The 27,088-nt window shown below is 36.6% G+C and overlaps 2 protein-coding genes and 1 long non-coding RNA gene across 4 annotated transcripts; 1 reads left to right on the top strand and 2 right to left on the bottom strand.

Annotated features, from left to right (window-relative positions):
- Positions 1–1,255: 1,255 nt before the first annotated feature.
- On the bottom strand, positions 1,256–18,447 carry LOC125661173 (multiple epidermal growth factor-like domains protein 10). Of its 2 annotated transcripts, XM_056147171.1 has the most exons (12): positions 18,102–18,447; positions 17,756–17,965; positions 15,586–15,807; positions 15,065–15,190; positions 14,064–14,213; positions 13,839–13,979; positions 8,837–8,986; positions 3,885–4,034; positions 3,468–3,608; positions 3,177–3,314; positions 2,684–2,742; positions 1,256–1,472 (listed from the first exon to the last, which is right to left on the bottom strand). In XM_056147171.1, exons 1-12 carry the CDS (start codon positions 18,166–18,168, stop codon positions 1,464–1,466), a joined length of 1,563 nt encoding a protein of 520 aa, XP_056003146.1. In that variant the 5' UTR covers positions 18,169–18,447; the 3' UTR covers positions 1,256–1,463. The 2 variants fall into 2 exon arrangements, with proteins under 2 accessions (XP_056003146.1, XP_056003145.1); XM_056147170.1 differs by having other exon boundaries at positions 1,256–2,742.
- On the top strand, positions 9,972–22,268 carry LOC125661184 (uncharacterized). Its single transcript, XR_008797970.1, has 4 exons — positions 9,972–10,045; positions 17,790–17,993; positions 18,438–18,751; positions 20,863–22,268. It is a non-coding gene; the product is annotated as an uncharacterized LOC125661184 (long non-coding RNA).
- A 3,659-nt stretch (positions 22,269–25,927) lies between these two features.
- Positions 25,928–26,992, bottom strand: LOC130049631 (melatonin receptor type 1B-B-like). The gene has a single exon (XM_056147500.1). It carries the CDS (start codon positions 26,990–26,992, stop codon positions 25,928–25,930), a length of 1,065 nt encoding a protein of 354 aa, XP_056003475.1.
- Positions 26,993–27,088: the final 96 nt, after the last annotated feature.

Consider the following 27,088-nt stretch of genomic DNA (forward strand, 5'->3'; position numbering starts at 1 on the left):
TAAATCAATATCCTGTATATTTCAATTCAAAACATTGATTTCAAATTGTGACCCATCCTACACCTAGGGTCTTAGAATTGAACAAACCTTAATTTTAACTACCTGCAGATACTGACACATCACTATGACTAATCATAGCCATACTGTTGTTGAGATAAAGGTTTTTAAAGATAGTTCTCTATAATTTCCTATCTAAAAAATTGAATCCTTATGGTAGCCCCACCCTACTTCATGTGGCCACAATGTGGAAAAACCTACGAGATTTAGTTCCGCAGGTCGTGAGTTAAAAACCTGGACAGGGACAGAAAGTATTGTAAATTTTATGTGTTTTATATTATATATTTCTACGCTTAGGACAAGAATTGAAGATCGATACATGTATACGCAGTCAAGGAAATACCGATATGTAAAGCACTACAAACTTCAGTGTAGACTGTCGCTGAGAACAGATGTTCTTCATTGCTTCATGTAACACTTGATTATTCTGTATTTTCCTCAGCCTCTGTAGTTTAGTATTAGTGCTAATTTGTACTTGTTGTTTAGTTTTCATTTCTACGCAAATTTTCTGAATTCCAAATAAAAGACATCATAGAGTTGTTTACTCCTGCTTCATACTTAGATATGGTATTGAATGTGGATATTAACGGTAAACTGACAACTCAACTTAATGACTAACGGGATGATTTCAGCTTCTCCATCATCAACTTCCCATATTTACGTAGCAATATTCCATTATAACCTGCAGTTGGTGTTTATATCTCTCAACTGATTCGATACGCAAGAGCTTGTTTCACCTATGGTCAGTTTTTAAATTGAGGCAGTTTTTAAATCGAGGCAGTTTTTAAAGTGAGGCAGGCTACTGACAAACAAGTTGATGGTGTAAGCGTTTCAACAGTCTCGTTTAAAGTCGGCATTTTGGAAATTATATGGTCGTTATAAAGATCTAGTTTGCCAATGCAACCTAACATTGGTTCAAATACTGTATGACTTGTTTAATTCATACCAATTGTTAAGCCGTTCTCTCACACTGATTTTGACTACGCATCACTCCGTTTAACATGATTAAGATATTGGGCTTACTCCTCCTAGGTACCTGATCCCACCTCTGGTGTGTCCAAGGCTCCATGTTTGCCCAACTCTCTATGTTGTATTGCTTATAGGTGTTATGAGATAGATCACGGTTCGTTATTTTCACCTTCCATCAGGGTGTCTTAACGCGAGATATTGAACGATTAAAACACATGGAAAATCTCACTATAATTGACAATTTTATTATATCATTTAAAAAAGAATCAAACTTTTTCATTTTTGTGCACTTGAAATAATACACCAAACAAATAAGGCTAATTATAGAAGCTAATGATACATTAGTACATATATCGTCTATCAGCATAGTTAATACAAAGAGAAAACGAATTCAGTCAATATTGTTTTCATTTTGGTAGGTAGCTTTCCAACGTGAATCATGTTCTCTACAAAAGAAAATAAACTGCATTAAGGTAGGTCCCTAGTCCTGGATCTACTTGTGATTTCTCAAAAATTTGAGTTTAAATACTTAGATTGTTCATTTGAGGGTATGATAAAAACAAAAAAATGGGGGTTGTCAGTATAATGAGTAAATTATGGTATTTTTATTACGTGTACCCCCATTTGTCAAACGGCAATATCGGAATTCATTGAAGAAGTCCTAGAATATGTCCATAAAATTTTGTTTGAGGTATGATGCTCAATTATTTTCCCCCAAATATGAAATAAATATGTCTAACTAAATAATTAAAAGTGAAATTTTAACACAGTTTCATGTTTTTTAATAATGGTGGTACAAAATTGAACTCAATACAGGCCCTCTGCAGTCAAAAATACGCCACTGCAACACCACTAATATGAATATTTTAAAAATTTGACTTGTGATTTTTCATTCAAACTCACATATTATGTTCATATATGAATGCTTGTTAAAATACATTTTTAAAATCTGCTCTTTCTCAGCATAATATTTTCACAGCATCTCAATTTATATTTACATTTTTTAGCCAAAATAGCCATTTTGAAGATGATTTCACATAATAGAAGATAACAAATATATAACAAGATAACAAATATATAACAAGTGCAGAATTGTTTTATTAATTCCACAAGTGCATTATTGCAAATCATGATTTTTTTTTTAATTTACAGATAATTTTAACATGTAATGCCCCTGTATATCAATTGAAAAAAATATGTACCTCTGGTTTTATGTGTGAATTAGATGAACAACAAATGGAAAGAAGATTGGAGCCATAGTCTACTCAAATATAAGTGATTGAGTGTTATTGTATTCATTTTACTAAATCAAAATACATCTAGGTAAATGTAAAAATACGTTTGATAATAATAGTACGTGAACCAGTACCGGACTTCGATCCGGACATGACGTCACGCTACTAGACCCTACTTTAAACATTTTTATTTTACATCAAACAATTCCCCTACACGATCGTGAGTACATCGAAAAATATAGCTTTCTTGAGTATACTTTCATGGGAAACATAAAACTACACTCTTCCTCCTTGTAAGTCAATATAATGAATAATATTACATCAATACATTCCATGCAGTAAGTGTCAGTAAATTATACATCTGGTAAACTCTACGATTTTCGCTCAAGTTGAGACAGCTTCTCACACACTGCATAACATACATTCTGTACAATGGTACACATCGAATGACAAAGAGATCCAGAAGTTCCTGTGTCCTTTTCTTTGATTAAAGAAACAAAACAAAGTTGTAACTTATCTAAAAATTGATATATCCATAAGTCTTAAATTACAATCAAATTATCAATTAATACAAAGTATTGGTCCCCGCAACATGTTTACGCTACTCTGAAAGTTTGCTTTACATACACGTATAGGTGAGAAACTATTTTCCGTCTGTCTGTCTACAATACAATCGATTTATAATTGATCAGAAGTCTACCCTTGTCTTCCTAGTGACTTCTTTAGTTCTTTGGCTGATTTCGAGAATATGCACAAGTATATTTCATAGTCACATATGTTTTTTGTTTACAAATTTGAAAGCACGATTCTTTTACTTTACGAAATTTCATTTATTACAATACTTTGACATAATTATCATCTAGTAAGGAATTTCCACTATCTTTTATCATACTTAAGTGAACCAATGACACCAACCTATGTCACACTTCTTCCCCTGATATCCCGGTTCACACGAGCCAGGACAGGTTCCGTTGATGTGGTTACACGGTTCGTTGTCTGCACAATAACCACACCTTTCCATGCAAGCTTTCCCGTAAGATCCATGACTGCATTCTAAAATTTATATTTATCAAATTTGGAAAATATCGGTTTTATTTCTATATGACAAATGGGGTAACATACGAGTTTAGATATCTCTCTCATAATTATTTATGCAAATGAGGTGTGGGGTAAGGCACCATTCTTTGTATTTCAAAAATAACTAACTTCCGCTGCAGTGAGAATTTGTCCATCCATTCATACAACCTCCCGGACACACGCCATCTCTTTTTCTACAGGGTAATCCATCAGCGCAGTGGCCTCTGCACGTTACCATACAATTATATCCAAAAGTCCCGTCATCGCACTCTGAAATCAAAGATACCCTAATACACTAAAAGAAGTCAAAGGTAAATGGAAGTTACAGACAGTAAAGAAAAGTTGCTCTCAAAACTGAGACGTGAAGACGTACGGAAAGTTCAACTTCCGAGTAAAATTCAAAACAAATTCTAGAAATTCTAGTACTCTAAATCATCTTAGGTTTGATACTTACGTTGGTTGTTCAATGAGGTTTGTTTTTATTATATATTTTTTCTTTTGAAAACGTACACAAATTACATACAGATTTATTCTACAACAGCATACCTTGGTCACATCTCCAATCATCAGTATGTTTCCAGCCTGGTTCACAGTATGGGGAAGGACAAGAACCGTTCACGTGATCACATCTACCCTTTCCAGCGCAATTTCCGCAATGAAAGCCGCAGTCTCTGCCGTAAAATCCCTCCTGGCATTCTGTAGTTAAAAGATTAATGCAATAAGACATCCCGTCTAATATTACCGAACGATAGTCACACAGTAACTCATAGCAATACTTCAGTATTGAATTTAGCTTGCTAGTCAAAACTAATGGGGGGAAATTACCACAGCAGATTTTATGCATTTGCAGATCACAAATTCGGGAGAATAGCGATTGTCACATGGTAAAATCAGATATCAGTATACTCTCATTTAACTGGGGATATCAAACGATATTTACTAAAACTCATTTCATTGTTTTGCCTTCAATATCCTGATCAACTATAATGACATAATTTTTTCATGAACTTGATGTATTTTTTTTTTTTATGTTTTCCGCCACACTCAGAAATTTTTCAGTTATATGGTGGTGCCCAGTTTTTTTATTGGTGGAAGAGAGAACCCAGGTACAATGTACCTGGGAAGAGACCAACGACCTTCCGAAAGTAAACTGGGAAACTTTCTCACTTACCGGCACGAGCGGGATTCAAACTCGCGCCGACAGAGGTGAGAGGCCGTGTGATTTTGAGCGCGATGCTCTAACCACTCGGCCACGGAGGCCCCAGAACGTGATGTAAATCTAAACAATGTGCGTATGGATTTTGAAAAATATAGTATGCCTATTTTAATGGCCGGGAATCCCGGAAGAAATGAAAGTAAAATATAAAGATAAAATTAAAATTTTTGAAAATACATAAGAGATGGAACTGCGACGATTTTTCGCCAACATACTTCATGAGGCGTGCTACACACTGTGTGTTGGCGGGAATCTTCACAGTTCATGTCCTTATGGATTTTCAAAACTAAAACTCATTTCTTAGATACACTGAGGAACTTTAGAAACGCAACATACATTTTACCAAATAATTCATCGTGCTGGTTCCTTACCTTTAATCTGTCGTGATAAAACAATGATGTGCTGATGATTATAGATGTAAAATCAACACTAGAGATAAAACTTTAAGACTTTGCCGCATTTAAACAATGTAATGCAAGATTAAGCTGCCGGTATGCTGCAAGGAGGCATTAGGTGGTGGTAGGTAACCGATATTTTAATGCTCATCCTTGTGCAATAAGCCGTTTGATTGACAGTATCAATATTTAGGATCGATGAATTATTGCCCAAAACCTGGTCAACGGTTTGCGACAACGCCACGTCAACAAGCATACGTACGGCGTCGTCGCTTATAATAGATTAATGGATGATGCTACTACATCGTGGTAAACGACTGGATATCACGGTTTGTTCATTCATTGTAAAATTGCATCCAGAATATTGAAACGTCATGGGATCCGCTGCAGAAGACATTACAAAGGGTTACAAATAAAATCACATCACCGACATTAACAAGCACAGTGGACCAGACAAAGGCTGAATCAACTCCAAAACTGGACCTGTGTCTTGAGGGGTGGGTGTAAATGTAGTCCGGGACATATGTCCCGCGATGTCCGATATTGACGTTTGCCGATTTATCGTTATACGTTAGTTTTTCTTCACTTATCTTACTGAATGTGTTTTAAGACGATCACCAAGAGTCTTCATTGTGAATTTGGTGTGTGGAAATTGCCTATTTATTTAATAAATGGCTTTTATTTTTTCTTCAGGATGTAAAGGTAGTCCCGAAGATTTTACGAAGAAAACGCATTTCCGGTTTTTGTTTTTGCCTTGTTAATAATTGAAGTAAAACCTTTTCTGTGTTTTATGTTGCTTTTACTCTTGTTTAGATATTGTTTGATATCATTATAAAAAGATTTACGAAATATTCAGCATGTTATATGAATATGAATGCTCGTCCTTCTTTTTATGGGACATCGCTTCGGTGGTTGACTCGACACGAAGAGTGTAAAATTAAAACCGGAATAAGGTGACAATTTCAACCCGTATTATGAATAGCTATACAAGTGATTTGAAGTGTAATATATTTAGTACGGAAAATTAATTACAACTGATATAAAGTACCATAAATAATAAGATTTGGTATCAATATATTTTGTTATGTTATTCATACAGTCACTTATTTTTTAACTGTTATAACTGAATAATGCTATAGATTATGCCGGGTTTCAATTTGTTATTTTAACTTTACAATCATGACATTCTGTGTTATTTCATACCTGAATAGAAATACATGTGAATATAGATAAACTGCCCTCTCTATGGAATATCTACAGTTAATGTAGATGTTGCATTTTGTAATGAACATGCAGGGACGGATCCAGGAATTGTGGTTACGGGGGGGGGGGGGGGGTTATGAGGCAGGGGTCTGGATTTCATAGGACTTGATTGCAATCTACCTGACATCTTTGACAATATGACATCATGCGACATCTGTGAAAGTCGTACCACAATCGTTGCGTGAATTTTCAAGGCGATTATTCACAAAGCTTCTCATGGTGTTGCGGATGTTGTTCTTAGTGCTTATACATGTAGCATTAGCAATAGACCTACTGTAGTATTTATTGTTAGTGTGTATAATAGTGCTAAAGAAATTTTAAATTAAAACAGGCAGAACATAAATAATTTCATTCTAAAATACTAATTTTTTCCCCACCTTTAATGATCAAAATTTTCTTGCTTTTTCAAATTTTAAGATGCTTTAAATTACAAAATTAACATCTCACTGGTTTGTTTATAAACATAAGAAAACTCTTTAATTACATTGCCGAAATTAAAAATCTATGTATTTCATTTTGAAAATAAAGTATCAGAAAAAAGTAAATATATGATTCGGTGCAGATTTAGCAAAATATCAAATTAATAAAACTATGACTCTTTAGAGGGGTGGCCTCCACGTGGCAAGAGCTGGGCATACTTTACATGTTTAATTAACTTACGGCTAACAACCCCAATATCAATTTTATTGATCTTTCCACGATATTGTATATGAATTGCAAAATTACATTTAATTTAAACGTCTAATATTGCATTTGGATAATAATAATAATAAATTAGTCTTTAGATGAATTCGGATTTAATGTTTTCATATCAGTCCGATTCTCTCATTAGTATCTCATTTAACTGCATGTCCCGAGAAAAAAAGGATATAAAAACCCGTTTAATGTATTGATTAGTGAGATTATTTCAAATAACCAGATAAAATAGTCTATTATGATTATCAATAGGACACAATACTTAAAGATTATAAGTGCTTTGTACTTAAACGAGGCAAAAACAAAAACCGGAAATGCGTTTTCTTCGTAAAATCTTCGGGACTACCTTTACACCCTGAAGAAAAAATAAAAGCCATTCATTAAATAATTAGGCAATTTCTATACACCAAATTCACAATGAAGACTCTTGGTGATCGTCTTAAAACACATTCAGTAAGATAATTGAAGAAAAACTAACGTATAACGATAAATCGGCAAACATCAATATCGGACATCGCGGGACATATGTCGCGGGGCATATGTCCCGGACTACATTTACACCCACCCTGTCTTGAGCTCGAGTTTACCATCGTCCATTCACGAGTTACGAATAATTGTCCAGTTATGAGTCGGGCAGGATTTGGCCATATTTAGCCATATCTTCTTAATCAAAGGTCATGGTGACCTAACCTAAACATGCAACCTAAGATACACCAGCTGAAAAGGTGGGATGATTCTTGGTCTCGTAGTATTTGAGTTACGAGCTGGACACGAAGCGGGACAGAAAAACGGACGGACAGACACAATTGCGATATCGTAATGTCTAACGACAGGCGTATAAAAAGCCAATATCAATAATAGATGAAAAGCGACACGTCTAATACTATTTGTCTAGAGTGTTGTTTTTGTTCTTTCATTCCAAATTGAAAATTTGCCTGTATTGAATAAGTGAAGATAACGAACAGTGATCAATTAGATATCGTATAAAAGGTGCAAAATGAATCGAAGGACCAACACGGATCCCTGGATATACCAGAGGAAGAATCGGGTGTATAGAATGAAGAGCATTGCCCTATCCACTATACTACCGCTCAGGGAAAGAATCCCCTGTTGACCGGTCACAACGGTCGTGGGCAAACGGAGTAATTCGTAGTTAAAAGCAGTAGGCAACAATTGGTATCTAACATGTAAGACAGTATCCGACCCAGTGATAGTTTGTGTGTGCAAGTTAGATTATCATAATGACTGTGAAATTTGCGAAATGCTGACTATAAATGAAATTGCGGAAACCCCTGTAAGATCAACTTATTTGTCAGTAGCCTGTCACGTATTAAAAATTGATGATATGCAGAATATGGTAAATATAAACACCATATACAGGTGATAATGAGATATTGCTACACAAATATGAGAAGTTGAAAGCGAAGACATCTGACTCATCTCGTTGTCATGAAGCTGTTTGCTAGTCTGCAGCCTGCGTCTATGTTCTACAAATCTCTATATGATATATTTCGGTTGTCTGTGTTGAATGTATTCTCACTTTAAAGTCATATTGTTACGGTAAACTGTGATAGATCTATGGTTTTGCACAATCGTAAATTCTCTTACATTAATTTGAATTTAGAACGAAATTTTTTCCCCAATTTCCTCTATGGCCGGCTTTTGCAAGACTCAATCGGCCGGAAAGAAGATTGACAATATTGCGTAATATATACAACTTTCTGTAACAAGTTCACTGTAAAGTTCAGGACAACTGGCTCAAATGGCCGATCATTTAAAAATAGATTTAAATTGTTTTGTATATGAAAAGAAAAAATGACATGGCATTACGATGGGGCATGTATATCATGCCTGATTTTTATCACTATACATATACCGATGCATCATTTCAACTTCAGTAACGTTGTCTTTACACCATACAATGATACCTTGGTCGCATTTCCTATCAGATGTATGCTTCCATCCTGGTTCACACTCCATAGAAGGACAAGAACCAGTCACGTGATCACATGTTGCGTTCCCAGCACAATGTCCGCAGATGTGACTACAGTTTGGGCCGTAAAATCCTTCCTTGCAGGCTGCAATGACAAACGTTTTACGTCAAATATTGAATGATGTGCATGTCAGTTCAGACTACTAGCGGACATACCCTACCATGGTCAGTCAGCACATATGATACTTTGATTTATATCCGAATTACTTATCTTTTTTCAATATTGGAAATAATTGAAAGAAAATTACGTAAGTGAAGAAAGGCAATCGTAAAAACATTTTCTCAAATCAAATTGATTAATAAATAACCTATTTTATAGTATTTAGACAAGTATTACGATGGTCAACAAGAGTATGACGTCACCATAGATAAAAGTCCGCCTGATTATTGTGATTCAAATCATATTTAGTACCGTGAGAATATGCGATATCATAAATGTTGTGTTAGTGGGTCTCGGGAATCTCGCGAAGAGGAGTTTAAGCAATTTCTTGTAACTTGTTTCAGTACTATGTTTAGCATATTGTGGATTTTCTTCTAACCTTAAACGTTACATAGGCGTAGCTTGGGTTCGAATATTACCGAGGCAGGGGGTCTGGGGGGCTGCGCCCCCAGCAGCTATCGACATTTTAACAACGTGAAAGGTGGGTTTTTTTACCGAGGCAGCTGCCTCGGTTGCCTCAATGGAAGCTACGCCACTGCGTTATTTGTGCCGAAGTGAAAATAATAATGTCGGAGTCTCTAATTCGGGTATTTTCCTGCCTTTGATTTTACCTTACAAATTCTTATAAGATAATTTCCTTTTAACTACCTCACATTAAGGACGATGACGGATAATAACATGTACATAGTCATCTAACTTTACAAGTACAAAAGTATTTGATACATTTCAATGGTCCTTTACATCTTATTGCTTTGCTTTAAGTGTATGTAATTTGTAATACAAGACATGTTTTCCATTTTCTGTAACTCCTTAACACATATTAAGATATTTGAACTCGTAACTATTCATCAAAATAACTTTTTATACAAACTCAAGGATTGTCTCGCGTGCATTATCACAAAAAAGGAAGTTATGTCATAGGCACGTGTGAATGTGTTTTTACAGGCAGCAATGTCAATGGTGCTTGACGTGGATAAAATCATGGTATGTACATTTTTCACTAGTGTTAAGTACGTCATGATCGTTAATAAAGTCATTAAAGCATGAATCGAGACCGTGAAAGTTATTACCGATCCAATGCGTCGCCCGTTACCAACAAGACTTATCGGTCATCCGTATGCTAGTATTAGATAAAAATGATCCCTAGTCCTAAAGGATACAAAATCTGGAAACAATATTCTTTTCTGACTATCTAAGTTAAATTCTAATATTCAGATAAAGTACCAAACAAGGTGTGTTCTTCAAAATTGAATGTCCTCGGAAGTGTCTATACTGATGAAAGACTTTACAGAATATGATATGTGTAACACTAACACAATATGACCAATTTGAACCCGTCCTAGATTCGAATCCCTGGGGTTTCAAAATTCCCGACTTTGGTACATCTTTTTCTGGTTTCCCTAGATATGCATTTAGTCTTTGTACTATATTAGCAAACTCAAAGAAGTCTTTCAAATAATAAAGACTGAAATAAGGTTTCACGCTAGAACAAACCCCTTACTCCCTAGGATCATGAAATTTATAAATTTAGTAAAGGACTATCTACTCCTTCTAAATATCTATTTAGTTTTAATCTAGTATCAATAGCACTGAATATGATATCATTTAAATGTTTTAAACATATACACTATTCATACCAAGTCTGACCACGGGTATCATAAAATTTACATTTTTGTAGACGTATTCCTGTTTTACATCACTATGCATTTTAAAATTATGGCTAGAAATATATGGTTGTAGATACATGTATGAAGAGTTTTAAAAATTCGGTAGTTTTTGCCTCGCCCTTAAGGCTCCGGGGGTACAAGAGTCCTGAAATTTACAATTGATGCCCCTCTTGTCCCAAAGATGATTCATACAAAATTTCAAGAGAATTAGAATGATGGGTATTAAGAAATTAAAAGTATTCAATCTTTAACTCATTCAATCGCTGACAATTATGGCCCCACTTTAATACCAAAACCTCTATCCCTGTTAAGGGACGACGTACGGCGATGGACACAGACCAATTGCTGACCAAAAAGTCAATTGTATTTGCATCATTGGGGGTAAAGTGAACCTGGTCTGAAATTAGCATTCCATGCTAGAATTGGATTTTTTTATGAAAAGTATTTGGATTTGGATTTGGAAATGAGTATTCTGATTATGATTCACAGCATGCATATCTGACTTTACACAGAATATATATTTTCTACAACCCTGTGAAGACTAGACTATGTCCTGATTTATTTATAGTTGCAGACTTTAAAAGTCTTATTTGTCAGCAAAAATCATACTTCATACATGTTATGTGCAGGTGGATTTTCCTCAAACTAGTTCATGTTTCCTTCCAGTCTAACTTTACAAATACCTTACATCACTTTTATTTCGCGACAACCTTATTTTGGTGTGAATAAAATGATGCATTTATTCACGAGACATAACTTTTGCGAATCATTATCTATTGCATAATTCTTCTATATGTAACAATTTGTTTACGAGAAGTAAATTTTCCCTAAAGGGTAACCTCGCGAAATTACGCGTAAATAATGTTCTTTGCGACTTTCAGTACTCTAAACATGGCTGTCTGGATTAAACAAGTTTCTTAAAGAATATAAATGTAACACCATTAAATTTCTGACCGGCCGCGGTGGTGTAGTGAGTAGGGCGGTGGTATAGTGTATAGGGCGGTAGTATAGTGGATAGGGCGGTAGTATAGTGGATAGGGCGGCACTATAGTGTACAGGGCGGTGTTATAGTGTATAAGGCGGTGTTATAGTGGATAGGGCGGTGTTATAGTGTATAGGGCGGTAGTATAATGGCTAAGACGGTAGTATAGTGAATAGGGCGGTACTATAGTGGATAGAGCGGTAGTATAGTCAATAGGGCGGTGGTATAGTCAATAGGAAAATGGTATAGTGGATAGGGTGGTAGTATAATGGATATGGTGATAGTATAGTTGATAGGGCGGTAGTATAATGGATATGGTGATAGTATAGTTGATAGGGCGGTAGTATAATGGATATGGTGATAGTATAGTTGATAGGGTGGTAGTATAATGGATATGGTGATAGTATAGTTGATAGGGTGGTAGTATAATGGATATGGTGATAGTATAGTTGATAGGGTGGTAGTATAATGGATATGGTGATAGTATAGTTGATAGGGTGGTAGTATAATGGATATGGTGATAGTATAGTTGATAGGGTGGTAGTATAATGGATATGGTGATAGTATAGTTGATAGGGTGGTAGTATAATGGATATGGTGATAGTATAGTTGATAGGGTGGTAGTATAATGGATATGATAAGATAAGATATTCTTTATTTCCTCCCAATTAATGGAGAATATATCATAATCAGTAGAGCGGTAGTATAGTGTATATGGCGGTAGTATAGTGGATAGGGCGGTGGTATAGTGGATAGTGCGGTAGTATAATGGCTAGGGCGGTAGCATAGTGGATAGAGCGGTAGTATAATGGATATGGCGGTAGTATAATGGACATGGCGTAGTATAGTAGATAGGGCGGTAGTATAGTAGATATGGCGGTAGTATAGTGGATAGTGCGGTGGTATAGTGGATAGTGCGGTGGTATAGTGGATAGGGCGGCGATGTGGTGGATAGAGTGGTGGTGTAGTACATAGAGAGCTGGTACAGCGGGTAGGGTGGTAGTAGAGTGGATAGGGCGGTAGTATGATGGAGAGGACACTCCCTTTCAAACATGAATATCCGGGTTCGGTTCTTTATTCTGGCGCTAAATCAAACTTATACATATAAGTTGGTTCATAGCACGAGGATTTGTACTGTTTATGACACGACGTCAAATGATAGCGATTTAGATACTTCTGAAAATTAGTCATCGTAGCTGGGGGATGAAGTATCGAGTTAGTGATCCGCTAGTCTGCAAGTGTCTTTTGTTTACAGTTATTGATATAAGTGAAAATCATATATATTCTAAATCCAAAATTCCATACTTTTTTGCCTTTTTGACATATGTTCTTATTACGTATATATTTCGTAATGAAATCGTTTCGTGCTGATATGAGAAATCCTTCCAAGGTGTAGGAATTGTTCCAAGCTACCGCCATTAGAAGTGAAAGTCGGTTCCCTGTCGCGATAGAAACTGGCATGGTAAAGAACCCGCACTGTTACGTCATCTTAAGGTCAACGATCTACAGCTGTTGCTGCGTCTACATGAGTGATTAAATATCTCGAAACATAAAGCAACATACAAACAAAACAACTTTCGACATATATCTGCATGTGACATATATCTGCATGTGACATATATCTGCATATGACATATACCTGCATGTGACATATATCTGCATGTGACATATATCTCCATGTGACGTATATCTGCATGTGACATATATTTCCATGTGACATATATCTGCATGTGACATATATCTCCATGTGACGTATATCTGCATGTGACATATACCTGCATGTGACATATACCTGCATGTGACATATACCTGCATGTGACATATACCTGCATATGACATATGACATATACCTGCATGTGACATATACCTGCATGTGACATATATCTGAATGTGACATATATCTCCATGTGACATATATCTGCATGTGATATATATCTGCGTGTGACATATATCTGCATGTGACATATATCTGCATGTGACTACTATTCAAACAATAGGTTTCAAGAGAGGAAAAACCTAGCACGGTGTATTGTTAATATTTTCATGATTTGCATTCAAACATCAAAGTTTGATTGTATTTGTGAATTTGTATATCGTTGTCTTGTTGGTGACAGAGATGGAATCTTACCAATATTGCATTGAGGATTTGTCCATCCATCCGAACACCCTCCTAGACACACGCCATCAGTTTTCCTGCAGGATGGACCCCCTAAGCAGTGATCACTGCAACTTTCATTACAGTACAAACCGTACCACCCGTCATCACACTCTGAAATCATTGTACATTTAATCACTTCTTGGTATTTTAAAACCAATTTAATTAGCTAATTGATTATAATCTTCGAAAACAAACCTTGGTCACATTTCCGATCCGATGTGTGCTTCCATCCTGGTGCACAATGCCCAGAAGGACAAGAACCAGTCACGTGATCACATGTTGCGTTCCCTGCACAATGTCCACAGACAAGACTACAGTTTGTGCCGTAAAATCCGTGTTTGCACTCTACAATAATAGGAATACTAGATTCATTAAGGTGTTCATCGACGAGAACGAATGCAGCATTGGACTATTATTCATGACGTATATATACCCCCAGGACACATTATATAGAACGATTTGTCATTGCAGCCTAAAACAAATGGAGAGGTTTGATCCATCATATTCATGCATCACGTAATCACGAATGATAACATTTTATCTTATGGCAAAAAATCACGTTTTTTTTCATTTACTATCCTCTCCAGTCGAGGTTTTGTGTTTACATACTCTCCACACAAACCCCTGACGAATGTAGCTATTTAAATCTTGGGCTCAGGAGTCTTAGTTTCATTGGGTCCAAGTCATACACTAGAGCCAATCAAAATGTAATTCTCATTCTAAACATGTGGCAGACGTAAACAATGATGGCTGTGACCAAAAGATGGCAAGTTTTTAAAAAATGTTCAGATTCTTGTAGCATATGCAATGATATCAACTTAACCAAATACCGCCGTTTTCTCGCTCTAAATAATGCCAAGCAACCATTTTTGTGTTCAGTCCGAAAAGAACCATTTCATTGGACAATTTATTTTTAGCATATTGAGCATTGCAAAGCTTGAGTCCGAAATTTAAATAACTACATTCGTCAAGGGTTTGTGTGGAGGGTGCGTAATCACAAAACCGTGACTTGTGAGGATGATCATTTACATGTCTCATGGTAACCTTCCCATGCATGAATCAACTCTTCATTAATTACTTCAATTTTGAAATGAACAAAACTAGACATCGGCAAAAGTTTATAAAACTTCTGCTTTATATATATATATATATATATATATATATAACATTTGAATCCAGTGTTGTTTACCACATACCCCGATTACAGGTAGGGGGATGATGTTCAGCTTTGAAACACCGACACTGCCCATTTATTACGTCACAATGTTTTTCGCAGTCATTACAAATGCCGCACTCTTCGCCATAGTGCTTTTCTGGACATCCTGTATAGCAATACACAATAATAGACAAAATTTCTACAGCATGTAAAATATAGCTTTGAATGAAAACGTGAGTCTGATTTATTTTTATCATGTCTAGTCAAAGGGTTAGTCAACCATCCACTATTAACGATTCAAACCATCATACAATCATAGAGGCTTTTGGTGATTTATTTACCTCATACCAATTTTTTTTTTTTAAATCCGCAGTGAATTGAGAAACATTTAGTCGGTACATTTACCTAATTTCTTTTGAATAAGAAATTAAATCGTCTATTATGGGATGATTTTTTTTTTCAGCATCGTAAAACTAAATATCTCCATAATGAATGAGAACAAGCAGAAAAGTGGAAACGACAGTCAAACTTTTTTTTTCCCCTATTCTAGATAAACCTTACCGTACACTTCAACTTCACATATTTCAAGGAACACGCCACCGCCATTGTCTCTGTTTGTATAGAACCAAACATATTGGGCCGCTCCCCGGCAATCTCTCTCCAGCACGGCAGGCAGAGTTTGGTCACCAGGATCCTGGTAACAGGTGTCACTGGGGACAGGTGTAGGCGTGTTTGATAGGCGGATGGAGAATCCCTGCAATCTCTTTGTATTTTCTGGTGGCCCTAAATATTGGTTATTCTTAGACAATATATCACTATGACAAGTTCATAGAAATACTTAACTTGACTGTTCTCCGTAGAGACTGTGTTTGTAAGTTCCTTCTATTTTGTGTTGGACTTAGTATATACACGCGTGATAATGATTTTTGTTAAATAAATGCCTCTTTTTGTAATCCCTGTAATCTCTTTGCATTGTACATGTATGCCGGCCCTGTATAAAGTGGTGGATCTAATAGTTATATAAATCGACAACATATCACTATGACACGTCCTCTGAAAGATATTCAACATGTTTTCAGTGAATAAGTTATCGAAAATCCCAGTAATGTATCTCTATTTTGTGTTGGATCTAGATGACGATTATTCTTAAATGATATATGGCAAGTCCATACAAACATTGACTGTTTTTCATAGGGATTGGTGTATGTGTGTTTGAGAGACAGATGGAAAAGCCGTATAATCTCTGCGCAATTATTTGAGACAAAATATCACCATGGCAATATAAGATGTCTTATAAGATTTATGAAATATCTTTGAAGAGGAATAGATGTAAAAACGGCATGCCATGGGATGGTATGTAAGAGTATTGTGTTGCTAAAATGTTGCGACCCCTGTGTTTGCAAAATAAATTCACATCAAATTCCGTCCAGAAATGTCCACGTTTTTTGTTTACTGGCTTTGTATCGTACTTGACTTGTGTTACAAATGTGTGCACGTATGTGCGTGTGTATTGCAAAACAAACTTTATTACACATGAATGTACACACATACGCACGCACGTTATACACACATGCACGTATACGTACATGCATGCACGCGAGCACACACTCACACCGTCACACAAATACACACACGAACGAACACATACACGAACACACACAGTTTTTGCAAAACAAAAGCAGAGTTGGGGTTCGGGACAGGGGGCTTGGGTGGCGACCATTCGTGCTCGGGTATGGCCTAAAATTGACGACCATTCGGGTTCACCCTCACGGCACATTTGGTCGCCGGGCGACGATACGTGCGGCATGTTTGGTCGCTAGCTACGAAACGTGTGACACGAATGGTAGAATCAGGAATGCCGCCGGGGAGGGGGGGGGGGGCTGATCTCAGCTATTTGTTAACAACTACCATTTTCAGTCATTTACATAAGCAAAGAAGAATGATACATATTTAGTAACTCCCCCCCCCCCTTTTTTTTTATAGTAGAAGTAAGGCGTAAGGTCGATGTCATGAATTGAATCCATATATCGAAGGGCGTCACTTGCCCCCGAAACTCAACCCCACGATTTGAGAAATGGAAATTTGGAAATTATTTTGGCTATATATAAGGTACGCTATCCCCACCCAAACCCCGTGGATTAAGATTAAGAAAATTGGGGAAATATTTTATCGATACGAAACCACTGTATAATAACAAAACAACAGCATATAACAGAACCACAGCACATAATTAAATATCTACACCATATAATATCAGAACAGCATAATTATAATAATAAATATTTAGCAGTTCATTTATGTGGCGTTAAATTGAGTGGCGGTCGCCAGTTAATTCACATGGAGGTCGTCAAATAGTAAGTAGCTAGATCAAATGGCGGCCGCCTCATAAATTAAGTGGCGGCCGCCAGTTTAATGAATATCAATTCTATACCCTGGCACATACCGGCTTCCGTAGATTTCTCATTCATACCCGGTAGGTTGTGAACTCTTATTTCTTTTCGTCATTTAATAATGACATTTTCATTCTCATTCAGATTGTCTTGTTATGAATCATTTAAAGCAAAAACAACCTTCTGTGAGCTGTTCCAGTAAAGAAAAACAGGATGAGACATAAAAATACTAAAATCTTCTGTAGCAAATTCAGTGCGGTGTCACACGATCTTACATAAATCAATGCTTAAATTATGTGTGAAAAGTGTCATGTTAAGAATGAGTTTTACTGATTACTTACTGTCGTTTTTATACCAAATTTTAACCGATCTCAGATTGTAGATCCCTCCTAAGTCAACTCTGAGCCACGCCTCTGTTTTTCCGCCTGCTGTGTGCATGCAGTACGTGTAAGGATTCTGTGTCTTGTCTCCGTCCACTGTCTTGTTTGGATATCCTCCCCATCCTACAGAACTACTCACAGCCTCTGTAACTCCGGGTGTCACCAGCTGATCTACTCAAGAGATAATCACGGTTTCTGGGTTTGTTGCTTAGTGAAACATGTTTGCTATTTTAATTCAAATTCTCGTATTTTCATTGTCTCAAAACTGCTTTCATTTGTAACATGTGTGAATAAAATGTAAACTTACCGTAGGACTGTACGTAGATGAAGTTTCCAATCTGAATAAAAAACACGCAGAATATACCAAACTTCATCCTTCAGCACTCTAAGATGGCTATATTACAACAAGGAAGTTTATATAATTTCCATTCTGAATAACTTTGAATCCTCTTCATCTTTTTCATTATTAGTATATAGTACTTTTCGTACTCTGTAGTTTCCTAAGTGTTGAGAAGACATACTTGTTCTCAGACGCGGTTATGAAAGATGTTCTTGACATAATTCTGTTTTCGTCATTCGTTTTGGTAAATCAACTCACCAATGAAACGGTACTTTAATAATTGTATATTTTTTTTCTGACCAGGAAGAACAATATCGTTGTAGTACATGTTTAAAAGACAATGATCTACATCGACTCTTTCAACAGTACATGCTATAGAAAGCTCAGAACAATGATACAATAACAGAAGCCCAATTATTGACCACAGAACCTGGAGAAGAAAACAATCACCAACAGCCTTTGAGCACAATTCCGCCAGCACGAAGCCCGTGTAAATCACAGTTGCTTGATACCCGATAAAGTCATAACGCAAACGATTTCCTCCGCTGAATTTTCCTCAGAAGGACCATGTGATAAGAATCCTGAGTCGTTTGCAGAAGAATAATTCGTACCCTCAAGTAAGATCTGACATCATCCGAAAGTAGTACTTATATTTCGAAATAAATGCGCGTAATAACAAATGCCAGTGAAATTCTTCTCTTTTAGAAAAAGGTGGTGATGTACCTACTCTGTATATGTCATTGTCATTGTCGAAGCACAAATCTTTTGGCAGATATACATGCTCCAGTTTACATTTTGTTATGAATTCTTTCCACTTTTCTGTGTTTCTTATGTTTATTAATATCATTATTATCATCATATCTTTCTTTTCCTGGCAAAGTTTTTGTTTCAATGCTTACAGATGAATCACCTTTATCATTGTATACAACCTTTAAAAAATATGATTAAGAGGGACCATCTCGATAATGGAGAATTGTTCCTAATCTGTTGATGTGGTTCTACAAAAGTTACGGTGACCGTAGATTTAACGACCATATAAGGGTTCCCCTGGTCAGTCATTGATGTAATGGTCATACTAGGGTTACTTCTGGTCACCCAATGATAAAATAACCATGAAAGGGTAACGTTTGGTCACCTAATGATGTAATGATCATATAAGTGTTCCCTCTGGTCACCTATTGATGTAATGGTCATATAAGTCTTCCCTCTGGTCACCTATTGATGTAATGATCATATAAGTGTTCCCTCTGGTCACCTATTGATGTAATGGTCATAGAAGGGTTACTTCTTGTCATCTTTAGATAAAACAAGCATATAAGTGTAACCAGTGGTCGCCCATAGACACTATGCTTAAAAGGGAGTTACCTCTGGTCACCCATTACTTCTGGTCACCTGTTGATGTAAAGATCATGTAAGGGTCACCTTTGGTCACCCATAGATGTAATAGTCATATAAAGGAAACCGTTGGTTACCCAAAGATGCAATGATTATAAGAGGGTATACCTTATTTTATATATTGTATAATTCCCCATCATGGAGAGGTGTCCTGAGGTACCTGTAACAGGGATTTCAGTATATGGATGGCGTTATCACCCTTGTTTTATCGAAGTGTCCACGGAAAATTTCAGTCTATAATTTCACATCACAAAGGTGTCCTGAGGTAGCCGACATTTATCTAAGTATCTGGTTTATATTTATATTTCTATTTCAAATACATAGCCAGGTAACAGGTAGAGTGACCACATGACCAATCTCCTGTTATGTCCGAAATCCACATTTCCCGTTATCTCTTATATACTCCTTACAAACACACCTTGTATATGTTTTCATTCCTATTTGCAACAATTCTATTAAACAATTACAAAGTCCAAAATTATATGGTTTAGATAAAGTACCCATGGACCATCTGAACATATATTTGGACAACGCAACCCAGTAGATAAAAATTAGAACAGTTTACAAACGGATAGACAAATAACAAGTGATAAATAAGCTCATTTTATTCTTTGGCTCAGGTGAGCTAAACATTTCACCTTGACACTGCTGTAATAACATAAATATAACCTATGAAATCAGAAGGTCACACCTCTCCCACTCCCCCGGTGCTACACTACCTTATAGTTATCTGTAAATAAATGGCGAAAAATAAATAATTTAATAAAAGTTTAATTTCATCTTCACTGCAATGTATTAATTTTATGAATAATTCCGTTTACCTTATCAAGATATAGGGTTCACGGCGTGTGTGACCGGTCGACAGGGGATGTTTACACCTCCTATGCACCTGATCCCACCTCTGGTGTGTCCAAGGGTCCGTGTTTGCCCAACTCTCTATTTTGTATTGCTTATAAGTGTTAAGAGATTGATCACTGTTCGTTATATCCATCTTCAAGCCAAGTTCATTATTTGGGGAAATCTAGGGGATGCAGAAAATTGTGAAATTTCAATTCAAATTAGGCTATTTATCCTTTTGAAATGATGGCATGTAAATGATCAATAATAGCTTATTCATTTTGCTTTGTTAGTGTGCATTATGTCTGCATTGTACTCTCACTTTTATGTGAGACTATTTTTATAGCGTAGTAAACAGTCAATGAAAATAGGGTGACCCTGGGTCATACAAAAACGGGGTGACCTCGGGTCTTACTATAGGGTATGCATTATCCTTCTGCGAGTTTTTTGGCGAAGGGACAACTGCATGTACATGTACCTCTATTTACATCTTTAGATTTGAGGCGGTCATGTCACGAGCAGAGCTCAAACTCACGACTTCCCGCATACAAAGTCAACGCTCTACCACTGAGCTACCGCGACCAGTACGTAGAAAAGGAATTACATATAAGATGAGTTATCTTTCTTGGCCTGTGCACCATCTACAGGTATCACACCGGTAATTATTTTCACTATATATTACTATAGAGGGGAAAAAATCATTAAAAATCAGTTTACAAAATTGATGCCGAATAACGCAGTCAGACACGTCCTATGTTACCTATCTCGTCTGTCGACACCAGAAAAACAACACCCTACGCGGCATTTTCGAAAAAAAATTACCCGCAAACAAGACTACCCTCAAATCCACGTGTTTTTCACATGTGTGTAAATAGCCGGAGTGCACCTCAGGAAGTAGCCTCAGCTACCAACAGCAAATAGTTCCTTTGTATACACTTGATTATTTCTACAAATTACACAAAATTTCCTAATCAGGGGTACAAAAATTAAGAGAAAAGAAGAAGAGGAAATGAGAAAAATCGCGCAAGGAAAAAAATATTTCTTTAAATATATGGAACTACAATTGACTAAGTTCATTTTGATTGGAGAATTACCGGTGTGATACCTTGAAATGTCATTCTCTACCCAGAGTTCCTTGCGCTCCTCGCACTGCGTAACGCGCCCTCTGGTGAGAGAATGCTATAATGTATTGATCTTTATAATGAGCTTAACCCATATTCGAGTTAATCCTGATTATCTCAAGCAATGTTTAATAATGAAATGATGTGAACCGTCATTAATTAGATCATGCATGTATGAATTAAAGAATTCTTTTAGCTTTTCTGCATTAACTACTAGTATAAGTCTCTAGACTGTTGAACCAGGGGGACAAAGGGGTCAGCTTTTCTCTTGTTTACCAACGTTCATTTTCCATTAGTTTCGCATCCCTATAATTGAAAACGTAATCCGAGATTCCTCTGACTCTTATTCCAATTTTTTTTTTTATCATGACATGTACGTCTTTCTCGCACATGTCACGATACAACAGTCAGAGGAATCGGCACCATTTGAATTTGTGAATTATGTCTATAGCCAACAGAGCCGTTGATTTAACGAATAGGGCTTCTTCATATCGGGATATTCTATAGAACTTAGGACGGTCACGGCAAACTTTTGGCAAATAGTATGACCAGCTTCTTCATTGTCAACTTCCCATATCAATGTAGCAATATTCACCTGCATATAGTGTTAATGTCTCTAAACTGATAAGATATGCTAAAGCATGTTCTGAGTACGATGAATTTTTCGAGGCAGCCTACTGCTTTCAGCAGTCTCTTTTACTATTGATCAGCATTCCGCAAATTCTTTGGTGGGTATACTAATAACGAGTTGTTAACCTGATCACGGAGGGTGTACCCGGTCAACAGGGGGGAGGGGGGGTGATTACTTCTCATAGGCACCTGATTCCACTTCCGGTGTGTCTAGGTTCCGTATTTACCCTAATCAATATTGTATTCTTTATCTTCTCTTTTCACTGAAAATCAATAAATCATTTACCACTTTGTGGTTAGTTTGTTGATATATTACCAACTGCAGCATCTAGAATAAGCAGAATACAGAAAATAATGTATGGGTGAGTTGCATCACTCATATTTACAGTGGCGGATCTAGAGGGGGTACGTAGGTTGTAACCCCCTTCTTAGCTTCAATAGTGCTTTTCTTGTTGTTTCGTTTACCAGCAAGTGATAGTAAAATCGATTACTTATCAATTCAGATCGAGAAGACCACACACTCTGTCAAGCGGCTGTTCATTATCGATAAATTGGTGGTGTATATTGATTTTACCGGACAGATTGTATTTAGAGACGCTAGAGGCTTGACTTTACCGGAAATATTGTGTTCTTCTAGGACGTTCTATAGACCCATTCTCTCACTAAAGGGCGTGATATGCAAGCTTCGCTTTCACCTCTGTCAACAGCCATTCTCGTTTCCTTTTCCTTTAAAAGTTCTGACAACAAGTGATACATCAGGCTCTTTTCATAGTCCATTGGCACTTTGATAAGTACATATTTACCATTTAGCTGTTTGTGTCTTATTTTACAAGTTTTATCGTATTTTTACAGTCTTTCTTACTTTTGACTCCATGTTTACATTAAATCGCCATCACGTGAATGTCCTAAAGTCATACGCATATTACCAAGTAGTTTAAAATTTAGGATCAGAAAACAGCGATTTTAAACAATTTACAGTAAGCCTCAATTTAACTGCACCAAAAGCATTTCATAATAAGACTAAATATTTAGTCCAAAACATAAATGTCGGATATAATAAACTTTTGGAAGATTTCTGTAAAAAGCCGTCGACAGAGGTGCAATGCGAGTAGCCAACGGAACTCTGGGTAGAGAATGTCTATAGACTGTTGGGTTTTCTAAACAAATTGTGTTCCTCTCAGCTCTAGGTCGCTTTGTAGAAGAGTGAATTTATCGGACAAATTGTACGAATGAACACTGTAACAGCCATGAGAAAAATATAGTGTATCATCATGTTTAAGGGTTCGAATCATTCAAAGGTTAAAGGTTATGCTGACTAGAAAATACAAATAGGAAAGACCCATCTTCACGCGGAGCACGAGAACGGTAAATAAAAACAGTTCAGCTAAATCAAAACACGGAAGCGGAAACAGTAAGCACATATAGATTTTGAGGAGAAAAGGGCGTGTTATGCAAGCTTCACTTACACCTCTGTCAACGTTTGGAATCACCTGACAATATAATCACATGATGTAAACAGTCATTCTCGTTTCCTTTCCCTTTAAAGGGCCATGGACACGATTTGAGCAGAAAATTTTCAAATTTCCTTTTCCCATTTTATTGTTTACAATAGTATTTCTAATCGTCAAACAAAATTTGAATAAGAGTTAAAAGTGAGATACAGCACTCAGAATTAACTTGTAATTTGACAATTCTGTTTCAAAAGAAACTTTCACTAGTATATTTAACTTATGTAAACAAACTTATCGCACGAGCTTTGTTCACATAACAAAGAATTATGAGCTCTGTATCTCTCATGTACCTCGACAATTGACATTCAGATTTTGCTGACCATTAGAAATACCCTATTGAAACAGTCTAAACATTCAGAATGGGAAAATGAAATTTGAATATATTTTTTTATCTGGAATCATGTTCATGCCTCTTTAAAATTTCTGGCAACAGGTAATACACCAGGCTCTTTTAATAGCGCACTTTCACTTTGTTAAGTACATTTTACCATTTAGCTGTTCGTCTCTTATTTTACAAGTTTTATCGTCTTTTTACAGCCTTTCTTACTTTTGATTCCATGTTTACATTTAAATCTACACCACGTGAATGTCCTACATTCATACGCATATTATGAAGTAGCTCCAAATTTAGGATCAGAAAACAGCGATTTTAAACAATTTACAGTGAACATCAATTTAATGCCTAAATATCTAGTCCAAAACATAAATGTTGGCTATCAGAAACTTTTACAAGATTTCTGTAAAAAAAAAAAAACCGTTGACAGAGGTGTAATGCGAGGAGCGAACGGAACTCTGAGTAGATAATTTGATTTAGAGGATAAAAAGGTAAAACAACCACACACCACTTCTCGTCGAGATGAAGACCGTGGGAGAAAAAAATAGAGAGTATAGTTGACACGGAGAGACTTCTAGAGAACAAAACGGAAGAGGCGTGGGGATGGGGTAACACGTTAAACAAACCGGAAGAGGCGTGGGGATGGGGTAACACGTTAAACAAAACAGAAGAGGCGTGGGGATGGGGTAACACGTTAAACAGAACGGAAGAGGCGTGGGGATGGGGTAACATGTTAAACAAAGCGGAAGAGGCGTGGGGATTGGGTAACACGTTAAACAAAGTGGAAGAGGCGTGGGGATGGGGTAACACGTTAAACAAAACAGAGCTGGGTGTCTGTGGGCGTAATACCTTCAAAAAGAAATCTATAGGAGGCGGGATGTCGTCGTCAGCATGTTCTCCACGCAGGAATAAAAACACAATGTTATACATTAATAATTTTAATGATAAAAATAGTTAGGCAATTACTTAACATATTGATTTATCAAATATTAATAATGATATGCGTTGTTTAAGTGTCCGACTCTTATTAAGAATTTTATCAAGAACAAACCTATTACATTTGTATTTGTAGATGTACTTCAAACACTATGAATCATATCATGAAACCGTATAATCGGAAAATTATATCACCAAATACCATACCGATTGCAATATTCATTACTACTTACAATTGATAATTACAAATAATTCATAACTTACAATTGATAATTACAAATAATTCAATCCCGTGGGACCCGGGTTAGAAAAGATCTTCAGTACTCCTTCCTTGTCGTAAGAGGCGACTAAAAACCGAGGTCCGGTGTCAGAGCAGGTGTGGCACGATAAAGATCCCTCCGTGCTCAAAGGCCATAAGCGCCGAGCATAGGCCTAAATTTTACAGCCCTTCACCGGCAGTGGTAACATCTCCACATGAGTGAAAGATTCTCGAGAGGGACATTAAACAATATTCAATCAATCAACCAATAACAAATAATCCATAGAGACACTCTGGTACAATAATGCTGCAAACACTTTAAATATTTGAAAGTAAATAAAAATCATGAGCTCTATATTCTAATTTGCTATCGAGTTAATATATAGAAATTTTTTATAAGGCACAACTTATAAATTGTATCAAATTCAAGAGTTTATGGAACTGCGAAGACAAGATTAAAGTGAACGTATTTTGATGTGATATCTCCATTCTTTGATCATTTGTATTTGAGAATGGTGGACTTAGCAGTGTTTCTAGCAGTGTTTCTCACAAACTTTAGATGACGCTCTAAGTGAGTTATGCGGTTTAAACAGGAGGTTAGTTTCTTACAAACGACTATTTCCATCACCATTTCAGCATCAAACAGCAAAGCATTTTGTATTCGAAGTTAGCAATACATTGATGTTAAGAAAAAAAAATATCCATTTTCCTCCACCACAACCGAAGAGAGACGTTGACATATCTAGATTATCTAGGATATTTTCGTCTGGTCAGTATTTGCTGATTGATTCTGACAAGGTAGCCTCTTTCATCAAATCCGTCGACGAATTTTCTCTGTACAGGGACAACGCTGAATCTACTGAGTTCTGCGTAGACAATGTACTCCGCTCTGACATCCGACTATCGTACTTCCGGGCAGGTCTATGACAGCTGCAGCGCATGACATTTATGAACTCTCGTTTGAAATCTCGATAAGAGAGAATGTATAGGAAGGCGTTTATGCAACAGTGAAGTACTTCTAAATACATGATGAACACCATCGTCATATCCATATTGGTCTGCGGAAGGAACAGAAATGAGCGAACTCTGAATTCTCCGAAGACTACTATCAAAGTGAAAACAGTCTTGGGAACAACGCAGAACAGAAATGCGACCATGAGAACAATGATGGCTTTAGTTAGTCGATTTCTCTGGTCGATTTTGCGCTTTCGGAAGCGATTGGCTGTACCCTTGTCGCTCAACTGCCGTACCAGTCTGTGGTTGTTTTCCGAATGAAGGCAAAACGCAGTTGAAGTTATTACGTTACCAATGACAACGACTATGATTGGAATCAGTCTTGTGATGATGGTATCTATCAGAGTCACGACCTTTTTATCCACACTATCGACTAGTTTTGCAGTGGGAGCAGTCAGGCCTAGAATATAAATCACGACTACGGCGACATACATTTTGCGGGTCGTCCACACATTGTGAAATGTCATCGGCATCGTCATCACACAGGCCCGTTCGATTGCAATCACGGCCGTAGAAAACGCGATCCATGATATCGGGATGTTTCCAATAAAAGCATAAACTTTCAACTGCCATTCACTGTTTTCGGTGACATTTGATTCGAGACCGTATAGTTTCAGATTTATCCTTAAAACCAACCAGAACACCAGCACAACAGAGATTAAGTTCCCCATACATATACTCTGCAGCAGAATCAGACTTGCCGTCTTCTTCCGCTGACGGAAAAGAACGATTAATCCCGAGATGTTTCCGTAAAGTCCGATTAAAAGAGTCACTGGATACAATCCAGTTAGAATTACACGCAAAAATGTTGGATCCACCATTGTAAGATCTGAAATTAGATACGGGTGTAGTTTTAGTCATGGTAGAAAAAATGTTTCTTTTTATATTAATATCTACGAAACAAAAGTGCCTAATTC

This window comes from Ostrea edulis, chromosome 8, assembly GCF_947568905.1.
Source record: "Ostrea edulis chromosome 8, xbOstEdul1.1, whole genome shotgun sequence".
Lineage (NCBI taxonomy): Eukaryota > Metazoa > Mollusca > Bivalvia > Ostreida > Ostreidae > Ostrea > Ostrea edulis.